The sequence below is a fragment of the Balaenoptera acutorostrata genome, chromosome 16 (genome assembly GCF_949987535.1).
Source record: "Balaenoptera acutorostrata chromosome 16, mBalAcu1.1, whole genome shotgun sequence".
Classification (NCBI taxonomy): Eukaryota; Metazoa; Chordata; class Mammalia; order Artiodactyla; family Balaenopteridae; genus Balaenoptera; species Balaenoptera acutorostrata.
Window position 1 is genome coordinate 36615881 of NC_080079.1, and position 11881 is coordinate 36627761.

General features: G+C 42.4%; 1 protein-coding gene across 1 annotated transcript; it reads left to right on the forward strand.

The window, feature by feature from the left end:
* Positions 1–1185: 1185 nt before the first annotated feature.
* ANKRD1 (ankyrin repeat domain 1) lies at positions 1186–10125 on the forward strand. Its single transcript, XM_007187503.2, has 9 exons — positions 1186–1341; positions 1998–2177; positions 3089–3226; positions 3354–3461; positions 4505–4603; positions 6162–6260; positions 6403–6501; positions 6639–6737; positions 9283–10125. The coding sequence occupies exons 1-9, from the start codon at positions 1315–1317 to the stop codon at positions 9391–9393; spliced, it is 960 nt and encodes a 319-aa protein (XP_007187565.2). The 5' UTR covers positions 1186–1314; the 3' UTR covers positions 9394–10125.
* Positions 10126–11881: the final 1756 nt, after the last annotated feature.

Here is an 11881-nt window from a genome sequence, read left to right on the forward strand (position 1 = left end):
TTTTTTTCAGGAATTTAAAATTTCTTTTTTTTTTCCCACAACTCACACACACACACACACACTGTATTTTATTTTTACAAGAGATAAAGAAACTGACACCAAGCATTGTAAATGGATGACCACAACAAAAGCAACAATGGTTGCAATTACCAAACACGAAACACACTCACACTACGTCATAATATTGACATTCAGTCCAGTAATCCTCCACTGTAACAGCTCCTTTACTTTGCAGTGAAAATTGATTTGTATATTTTTTGCCTCTGAGTCCTTGTGGGATTTTTTTTTTTTATTCAAACAGAAAGTCACAAAAATTATAATCATCCTCATCAGTTCACTCAGTCCCATGTAATTAATTTTTTTTTTCATCTTGATCTTTTGTTAGCACTTTTATGAATTCATCAGTTTTCCATTGACCAGCTCCCACAGGTTAGTCTTTTATCTACAGCACCTGAGCACTTTGGCTCTATGACCTAATCAAGGTTGTACTGTTACTAATAACCGGTCTCATATAACCTATCTTGGGACATTTTGGAAACTTTTTGAATAAAAATTGCTCCAGTAAGCATGCTGTTTTAGAAGACAGTGAGCATGTCATGTGCTAATTATGGCCTGTGACACCATAAAATAAAAGTGCATTACTGAATGCTTTCTATTTCTTATAATGATGGGAAGGTGGCATGTCATGGGGCCTTTTTAGCCCTAGACATCACCCCAGAGAATTCCAAACAGATATAGACAAGGGCAATTAGGACCTGGATCCTTTCCTCTCAGGCTGTTTACCCATGGGAATAGGATGTCCTGAAGCAACACTTCCCCCAAGTGACGTGTCGATAAGTCTGGTTATCAGAAAGATATTATTGGTGGTGTGATACACAGGGCATTTACATTTTCTTGATAGGGTTAGTCATATGAAAGCTGACAAAGAAGGAAAAGGAGCAGTGGTGTGGTGCAATGTCAACAGACAGCTGTCCCCTGGCTTCCCGATAAATAGGATGACTTGCATTGCTGAGCGGTGTGGTCACTGCCAAAGGAATGGCCCTCTCACATTTCTTCCTGATTCACATATTCAGTGGGGTTACTTGTCATCCCCTCCCTCTCCTGCTTCCCAGACACTGAGTCTGGAATGAAAATTCACCTGCCTCTGAGTTGGCCCCGGGTGGGGGGGGAGGGGTGTTACTTGGGTTCCCAGGTTGGAAGATTAGCTCACCCGGCCCTAGCTATATAAGCTGATCAGAGCAGGGGGGGCTCCCCAGGGCCGACTCAACGTTTCATCCCCCAGGAGGAAAACAGACAGACGAACTTCAGGTCAACATGATGGTTCTGAAAGTAGAAGAGCTGGTATGTAAAGCACATTATTTCTACGCAGTGAAAAATGGGGCAGCCTTGATTTTTATTTGAAAATTGAAATGCCCTTTTCTTTCTCGCATAATGTGCTGGTACTCTGAAAATATCATATATGGAAAATGGTTGGTTTATGTGATGAAATAAGTGAAACTGGAAAAAGGGAGCTGGCAGTAATGAATTCTCTACATATTTCCTATCTATTATCTTCTTTGCTTTTATTACTAAAGTGTGTAATTATGTATAGTTATCAAAATGCCTTAGGGGAGAAGTTCTATTGCAAGAATATATGTCTGGAAACTATAACTCAAGGCAAGGGATCATCAACCTAAAATGAAAGAATTTTAAATAATCGGTGGGGATGGGGAGGACAGATTGTGATTTTCCTAGGAGAAATGTGATTAAATAGATTAAAAGTAGATTTAAACATTTCAACCTAACCTAAACCTTGATTTAACCAAGAGAGGGGGACAAGCATCTGAAGGTTATCCTGGAACACTGCAGCAACTCGTTGCTGCCTGAGATATGAGAATGTGCTGCATGGAGGCCACTGTCAGCAGGGAGGGAGGGCCGGGGGCTGCCTGCAGCATCCTCTGTGGAGAACGACCCCAGGACAGGCCTGCTACTTCTGACCCTGCCATCTTCCCTTGTAGGTTACAGGGAAGAAGAATGGCAGTGGGGACGCTGGGGAGTTCCTTCCTGAGGATTTCAGAGATGGAGAGTATGAAGCTGCTGTCACTTTAGAGAAGCAAGAGGACCTGAAAACACTTCCAGCACATTTTGTGAGCCTGCGGGAGCAACAGTGGAAAACTGATAAAGAGCGAGAGGCAGAGGTAAGACCCTTCCATGAAATTCATGAGTGGGAGGTTGGGGACGGGGCAGAGGATGGAGGTGCCAGACAGGAAGGAGAAGAGAGAGAAACCAAACAAATGCAACCATTCCAAAGATGTTTCTTTGCCAGATTCTAACCTATAAAGAGGCAACTTCTATGGGATAGGTTGTAGAAAATAATTCTTTGGCAAGACTATGACCTCTGGATTCCGAATCAATCACTGTATGTTCTGTGACTGTGTTTTGATTGAAAGACTTGGAAAGAGAAATGTGTCCAGTGAATTTCTGATGTCTTACACTGTCTAGTTAATCCCAAACAAGGGAGCCTTCTTTTTCTTAGTAATGTGGTTTGTGGTCCACGGATCATTGTTTGACTGTGGCCGCTTTCTGTGTTGACAAAATGTGTTGCTGGGTGAATTTTCATTACTTACTAACCACAGATAAAACATGCATTTGTTAGCTGTAGTCCAGGATAGTCTATTTCATGAGCCCTGCTTAGTGGGCCACCTGAAAGACACTGGCATTGAAATTTTAGAGCTTAAAACTTATTAGTGGAGTCTTTTGGGTAAAAAAAAAAATTCATGAGCATGATACAAAATTCTACAGAAATCTGGGGTTTGTTTATGGAAATAATTACAAAATCATCACTTAGAGACTAGAGCCTATCTCCAGTGAAAAGCTGATGCTATGAGCAAGGAAAGTGAAGATGAAGGCAATTAGCTGAAAAATTTGACCCCTAAGTACCTGAATGAGAAATCACTAAATCCAAGTCAAAGATTTATTATAAATTTTTTATCTTTTTTGCGCAAACTGCTCACATACTTAGCTCAGACCTTGTAGATTCTGTTTTGACACAACCAGAATGCTTGTCAGTAGAACTCACTGTATTTTGAAACATGGATTTCTTTTTTAGCTCAAGAAGAAAAAACTAGAACAAAGATCAAAGCTTGAAAATTTAGAAGACCTTGAAATAATCATTCAACTGAAGAAAAGGAAAAAATACAGGAAAACTAAAGTTCCAGTTGTGAAGGAACCTGAACCCGAAATCATTGTAAGGGCTGCTTGGTTTTGCAGTATTACACCTCGGCATTAGGCTACAGGGGAGTAAATATCTGTGGAGGGTTTGATTGAATGTTGGAAAACCCATGGTAACTCTCACACTGTTTTTTTGGCTTTAGACAGAACCTGTGGATGTGCCTAGTTTTCTGAAGGCTGCCCTGGAGAATAAACTGCCAGTAGTAGAAAAATTCTTGTCAGACAAGAACAATCCAGATGTCTGTGATGAGGTAAGGCTTATACAAAGCACTGCAAAATCCAGCTCATTAATTTTGTGTTTCTTATGCTTTGCTGCAGCCTTGCTAATCTGGTGCCAAAAATCAATCTACCTGAAACAGTCTCCCCAGCTGTTGCCACATATGCCAATAGCATAACAGGGGAGTGCAGTGGTCCAAAAAAAGAAAATGCTGGATTAGAGCTATGGATTGCATTATTTTTTGCACTCTAATATACTCCTGACTGCTTTTTCAGCTTGTCTTTAATTTTTAGATCTTTGAGATAGACTCTTAATATGGCAGGACCAACGAGTCACCAATGGAGAAATATGTTATTAGCATTATCTTTGATTGGACTCAAATACATCAGCTCTACACAGGGAATCTGTGACTGGAGTTCAAGTGCTAGCTCTGTCACTACTTGCCTATTTGATTTTCAGCAGCCAATCTGCATTTTCTGGACCTCAGTTTCCTTATCTGAAAATAGAGGGCATTGGAATGAAATAATGCCTAAAAGGTGTTCCAGCACAGTCTATTAATCCATTTATATGAAGCCATTTACCAGAAATCACTAATCCTTTTTGTATCCTTTCCCCCATGAATTGAAATGGGGAATTATTTCTGAAGTTGAATGAAAAATGTCTCCCATTTTCTTAAAAATGAATTGAATGCTTTTTGATATTCAACCTATCAACCGTCCCAGAAGGAAGAAAACAGCCTGAACTGCATGGCAAATACTACAGAAACCATGAAGGCACAAAATATAAGAAAGGGAAATGTCAGCATTTAGGTAGTTTTGAATCTTTAAGCCCATGTGCCTCGATGTAGACCTCTACGCACTTAGAAATGTATGTTGCAGGAGACGCAAATCTCAGTTGCAGAATAATTGTTCTAGACAACAATTTTAGTAAATTTGACATTTCTAATTCATAAAGAAGCACTCAAGTTTCTATCAACTAGGTCATCAGAGTCCCCAGCTTCATACTTCTTAGAAAGGATTTATGCTCATTTTTATATGCATTGCTCCCTCTCTCTTTCTTAAATCTCTATTTTGACAGTATAAACGGACAGCTCTTCATAGAGCATGCTTAGAAGGACATTTGGCAATTGTGGAGAAGTTAATAGAAGCTGGAGCCCAGACTGAATTCCGTGATATGGTAAATATATTTCTTTGTCTGGAAGTGAGCCAAAGTAAGTAGACTATGTGAAACTTGAGAAAACCTACAATGGAAAAGGGGGCTGACTGTATTGAAAATTGATCTGCGAGAACTAGGCAGAAGCTCGTTTCTCCATACAAAGGGAAGTTGGGAGATGGGACTAGGTCATGTGGGAAGTATTTTTCACACATACTGAAAGGAGAGGAGTGTTCCAGGGAAAAGAAGGAAGTGAGAGCTGCTGGACAGAATTCAATATCCTCATCGAAGACTTGGGTCATTATCAAGTCAGTAGCCTTACTGAGAAGTAATGCAGTCAACACTTGCCTTTCAGCCTCCATGTCCTTCTACCATTTGTGGCCGCCTGCTCCTGGCCCCTTGGCTGCCAACAACATCTCAGAATTCTCTAGCTGCACACCTTATATGATAGATGCTGATTGTCATCAGTGAGGTTTGGGGCTAGACTGCATACAAAATGAATTGCATCTATGGAAAGTAGTTGCTATTCAGACCTCAGTAATTCAACCACTGTGATTTCTACACAGACCGGTACACAGCATATTTTATGACCTGAAGACTGAGCTGAGAAAATGCTTTATTTAAATACAGCTCAAAAAAAATAAAATAAAATAAAAAAATAAATAAATACAGCTCAATTTGACTTTTCAGCAAAGTGGAAAAGGGACTGGAAAAGTCCAAAGGAACTGGCCAAAATTGAACCCAAAAGACGTACACACAGAAAAACAAGAAAAGAAACAAAATATAAAGTTTGTATAGAAAGACACAAAAATTCATGAGCATGGGATTTGGAGGGCCAGGGATATACCAAACTTACTCCTATGAGTAAGTGCAGTGACCACGAGTGATGATGGTCAAGGTACAGAGGGTGTGCTGGCACAAATGGCAGGAGAGACCCAGCAAGGGATGAGGAAAAAACAACAGGGACATGGATAGGTGTCAGATCCAGATGAATATCTTTTAGAAGGGACTACTTTTATTCTGCCAGAATTTTAAAATACATTTGTCTAGAACTTTTGAGTGCATATGGCAAAAGTGGTTAAAAGTTCCAGGCAGACTGTGGGTTGGAATATCTCTTCTGCCACTTACTAGCTGTGTTTCCTTGGGCAAGAAACTTGAATATTTTGGAGCCTTGTTTTTCTCATCTGCAAAACGAGCACAGAATACCCACTTCATAATGTTGCTGGGAGCATCACTGCGTCTGAAGTATGAGGCACTATGTCGGCACGAGGAAAGTCCCAATAAATTGTAGTTCTTATCCTCTTTTAAAAAGATTTATTCCTCCTAATGATGCAAACACGCACATAGATACATACACAGGAGGGCATACACGCACATTCACACACTTAAGAGTTTAGCCAAAACATTTGGCAAGAGTCTTCGACTACAATAGTTACAATTGGCAACCTAGACGAGGACAGCCCAGTGTCACCCACGGATGCCCTAGCAAACCTGGCGTTCCTGGGCTTTAGAAACGAAGTATTAATTCCTCTGTCTAGGTTCTTCTTTCACTAACTCCTGTCCTTTTACCTTCCCGGTACAGCTTGAATCCACAGCTATCCACTGGGCAAGCCGCGGAGGAAACCTGGATGTCTTAAAACTGTTGCTGAACAAAGGAGCAAAAATCAGTGCGCGGGATAAGGTATTTCTCCTCCTCCTGGCCCCCTCCTTCTTCCCCTCCGCCTCCCTGTCCCTCCTCCACTTCTCCCCTTCACACACGCCTTGGGGTCTGGGCAGCCTCTGTCCTCACGCCCAGGGACACAGCAGGCTCTTGCATTTTGCAGTTGCTCAGCACGGCGCTGCACGTGGCGGTGAGGACCGGCCACTACGAGTGCGCAGAGCATCTCATCGCCTGCGAGGCGGAACGCAACGCCAAAGACCGAGTGAGTAGCCCGGCAGAGTTTGGCCTCCTAAAGCTTCACTCATTTACATATTTGGAATAACTGCCCCAGCCGGGCACCCTTGCGGGACCCACTTCCTGGCCTCAGGCTCACCTTGTCTGTTCACTCTGCTTCTCTAGGAAGGAGATACCCCGCTGCATGACGCCGTGAGGCTGAACCGCTACAAGATGATCAGACTCCTGATCATGTATGGCGCCGACCTCAACATCAAGAACTGTGTAAGTGCTCAAGCAAGGGGCCCTGCTTGCCAGCTTTCTAATGAACAAAAATATGGCTCGCATACTTGGAAATATTCTTACAACGGTAGTGTTGATATTTCAGGGGTCTCTTGACGGTTTAAATGCCCCTGGTCATTCCCATAAGGACATTGCTGAGTTTGGCAAGGACTCAGATCACCTGGTCAGAGATGGGGAAGCCATAGTGACTGCTGTGACCTCGGTGCCTAATATAGCCTGTAGTAATTCTTTAAAAATTTGGCCTTGAAGATAAAAGATGGCCAAACCGCCCACACTTACAGACATAAGCACAGTCTGCCTTGGCCATCCCTGGCTGAGCAAGGTCTGGGGTAGTCAGGAATAAAGACACCCACCGTTGCTGAAGTTGTCAAAAATTCCACAGTGGTCAATGCAACCAAGGGCCAAGGAACTCAAATTAATCAACATCTAATCCAAGTAATTCTGAATAGTCCTCCCCTCCTTACAACAGCATGACAGGCTACCACTTTTTCCAGGGGTAGCCATGCTTTTGCCTATATTTTTGAGATAATTTCTGTTCATTCTCCTCTTTGGTTTATCTGCACATCCCTCAAAATACTTTCCTATATATAGGCCCTGAAAATGCTTGTATAAGTCCCCGTTACAAGTACGTATTAATTAAGCTTCATCTGTAAGCCAGGGAATGTAACCAAATTTTCCTCATGGTCCCAATTCCCAGTCAAGCATCATCTAAGCTTTAAAAATATCACTGGGAGGAATGAGTGTAAAGTACTGAAGAAGTAATTTGAAAGAAGCTTTTGGAGAATCACTTTACAAAGAAGAAAAGAAAACCCCAGTCATCTTATACTGTGAATAATTTCTTCCTCTTACTATGTTACTATAAGACTGAGAGGAATACTTCATCATTCAAAAAAAAAAAAAAAAGAAGTCTTGGTGACAGGAACAAAAAATAAATCCAATAGAGACTGCGTTAACAGTCGGGTCCCCTCATTCTTGATATTGGGATTGGTCTTATCAAATAATTTAAACAAACTATCAGAAAGAGTAGATTCAATGAAATCCCCAAGCCTGCAGAAAATATGATTTTTTTTCAGGCAGTGAGAGACACTACCTGCAGAGATAAATAGCGTACAGATCTGGGGAGACTGTGTAAGTAGCCAGGGGATCACGAGATAAATTTCAATACAGAGGAGTTCGAGGAACTCATGAAAGAATAGCCCCAAATATACAAATAGGGATCAGGGCTCTGAATTATCAGTAAGACCCCAGCATAAAGGTTCTGGAACTGTTAATGTCACTGACCCAATGGATGGATGTTCCCAAAAAAGACCACTAAGCTATTGGACACCATCTTGAAGGGAACTGGAAACAATACCTTACTGTATTGTTGTCCAAAACTCTGTCTTCACGTTTGCGGAGGAGTGTCCCTCAAGGCAGGATGCTACAAGGCGAGAAGGTCCAGAGTGAAGGTTGCAGGGCCCCTAACTCAGATCCGCACAGGGCCCAGGCAGACGGCGTAGATGACTTACATGGTGGCCGCTGGTGCCATGCACACAACTTACTTCAAGGTAGCAGCCCTTCCCCAACTCCGTCCACTGCCGCTCCGTGAAACCACGGGAACTGTGCGGCCAGGTCTCCCAGTTTTTTCGCAGAGATCACACATTCAGTTGGGAAATCTCTTAATTTCCAACTGTTGCTAATTAATTCCAACTTTTAAAAAAAATCTAAGCTCTATTTGGGCCCAAACAGGTCTCTAGCTTTATTTGCATCTCAAAGCTGCCAGTCTGCCAGTCTCTGGGATAAAGAGAGACTTCTGAACGAAGAGAGATGGAAAATTTTAGGACTTCTCAAATTTAAAGACAAGAATTGAGAGGTGACGCAGTTTTAATTGTTGTAAATATCTTGAGATGTATGCTTAAGGTAAAAAAATTTTGGTCTCAAAAGTTATTTATTCGTACATCATTGATATCATCTCCAAGAAAAATAAATTTCCTGGGAGAGACCAATGTAAGTTCTGAGCAGCTGTGAAAAATCTACCCCTTGGAGTGGTACTTGTGTACTTAAGCCAAGGTGTTGAAGCAGCTCATTCCCCACCAGTTTTTATCAATCAGGAATCATTTTCCAAATTGATAGGAACTGGTTCTTGACCAAGAGGGATACTACTACCTCCCCACACCCATTTTGCAGGATACTGGGTAAGTATGGAGGCATTTTTTGAGTTTGAAAATGACTTGGCTTACTCTTGCTGTTTAGTGTCTAGGGACAGGGATTTTTACCACCACCTGGGATATCCCACAGGAAAGAAAACCATTGCTAATCTGAAATGCCAAAAGCATTCCCGTGAGAAACAGTGAAGGGCTGGTTTGAATATAAACTGCAAATCACTCATAGTGGAAAACATAAAACACTTCAATAACATACACCTATCCATTACCTCATTAAATACACACACACACACACACACACACACACACACACACACACACACGAGATGAATTTATAGATGCCTCCCACCTGGAAGTCAAATTCCCTCCTCTATTTTGATTAGGCTGGGAAGACTCCGACAGATCTGGTGCTACAGTGGCAGAATGGAACCAAAGCAATATTTGACAACCTCAAAGAGAACTCCTACAAATCCTCTCGCATAGAGACATTCTGAGAAAAACGACGATAGAAGCTTCCATTGGCTTCTCTTCACCGCCCCAGAGCGACTCATCATGAAAACTAGCTTCTCTTTATCAACCTGTTGTAAAGTGGCACCTAATTATGTTTTGAGAAAGCACAGGGACGTAGGTATTGACATTTCCCTTAGTGAAACCCACTGTATTTATTTGTATTTATTACTGTTTATTTATTTATTTACTGCGATACCACCGATATTCAGATCCTTCGTGATCACCCATTTGGTGAACAAGCTTAGTTTGTATGTGATGCGTCAGAGCCTTCCCATAGGTAGTTCTTAAACCATGTTAACCAGAAGTGCTGTCAGTGCCAACTTACGTGTCACCTCGCTCATGGAAGATGTTTCAAGGTGTTTTTGAAAGACAAAGGGGATTATTGCAGCCCTCTTTTCTCCTGAATTTTTCATGCTGAAGTGTGAGGCCGTGGAAAGCCTGTAGCGACAGGAAAGGAAACAGAATGAAAGTGATTCTGTGAGGACAGTAAAGCCAGCCATTCGACGCCTGGGCCTGGTAATTCTTACCAGGTCACACACTGTACGTACCAAGGTAAAGAGAATGTCTTGAGTGTAAGTGGAAGGAGTGGGCCACTGGGCCGTGCAGAACTGAATGAGTTCAAAAAAGATGAAAGTAACTGCGAATTGTAAATGTGTAAATGTATATTATGCTGTATGTATATTTTATGTTCATAATAAAAGCAAATCCTAACCCTCTTTCCTCCTTTTAGTGGGAAAGAATCATGCAAAAAAAGGCCATTTAGATGGGGTTTTCTTTGTCTTCCAAGCTTTTCATATTAGGAATGTCCTGTAGAACCACACCTCTCAGTATTTAACGTGTACACAGATCACCTGAGGACCTTGTTAAAATGCAGATTCCGATTCCTCCAGTGTGGGTGGGGCCTGAGATTCTGCATTAACGACAAGCCCCCAGGCGATGCAGAGGTGGTGGTACGGCACAGCCACGTTGAGCAGCATGGCTGTGAAAACCATAAAGATACCCAGGAGTTCGAGCTTTTTTGGCCCCAGTGATGGGGAGAAAGAGACCCCTGGTGGGCAAAATGATTACTGCAAGTTAAGGTGTTCCCTTAAGATGTTCCCCTGGGGCTAAACTAATCTGAGGTTTAACAATTATTGTGCACGCTGGCGGTAATGTCAAAGACTGCCCACGAGAAAACACATCTGGCCAATGATTGTTGACCTCCAAGGGGAGCTACTTTGCTGCCATGTGCTGGGCCAGGTGCTATGACCTGTGATGAGAAAACCAAATTGTCCCCACCCTGCCTTCCTGGAATAGATGAATATTAAAGAAATAATCACAGAAATAAATATACAGTAACAATCTGAAGTAAGTACATAAAGAAGTAAAAAGTACAGAGTGCCGAGAGTCTAAGCTGTGGAGGCCCATCATTCGATGGGGAGGCAGCAGAGGGGGTTTCTACAAAGACTTCTTTGAGGTGGAAACCTTTCAGGGGAGTCTGAAGGATAAACTGGAGTTATTCAAGCACAGTGTTCCAGGCAGCAGAGAGAACACAGAAAAGGGCAAGGTTATGGGAAAAGTATGAAGGCCAACATGAAACACTCGCACTAGTACCCCTCCCAAAAAACACCCCAGATAGGATAAAACTCATAACCTCTTCGCTATGCCTCTAACACTTTGAGAGGGCATGTAGGCACAATCCATAACCAGAAGATCCTCCAGTTAGCTGATCATGGAGTTGTGAGGATGGTTTGAAATATTTTTGTACCTTTTCTATCTAGTCTCTGAACAATCTGTAGAGTCCACCTCCTGGGGGCTTCGGGAGCTTCATTCTCTCTGTTATCTCCCTCTCAATCCCCTTCTGCCACCCCCTGCTCTCCCTTGAGGGTCCTGGCTCTAACCGGTCAGATCCTTAAGGCTTGGGGTCCTTCCATTTCTTCCAAGTAAAGCACCTACAACATAGGCAGCATCTCCACTGCTGCAATGATGTCTCCCACAGCATAGCTTGGGTGTGTTATTATTTACGTGGCCAAGTTTATTCTTGATGTCTTCCTCAAGTTCCCCTCCCCACAAGAGCTGGAAGGTAAAGGAGAGAAGGAAGTAAGGGGTTAAAACACTTTTGTGTTGCTGCATATAAAGATCTGCACTAGTACAGAGGTAGGGGGCATGAGAATCAACATGGAATAAGTCCCATTATAACAAGGCCAACTCAGTGACCTTTGCTAACGGAAAAGATAAACACTTCAGGCAAAACCTTCAAGTTTCACTTCAAGTTTCACACTGGCGGTCAACTTTTATAAGCTCCCTGTCTTCCCAACTAAGCCAGCTCTTTGCCCACAGTCTGCATCTTGTGTTCTTTTACCAGTGAAGGGAATGTCCCACTGGCCGATGGAGACTCTTGGAAGTTGTTCTAGACTTTCCCTTTGCCTCATCCCTCTTTCAACCAACCACCCAGTCTTCTTATCAAGCATACTACCTAAGGGGTGCTGTAAT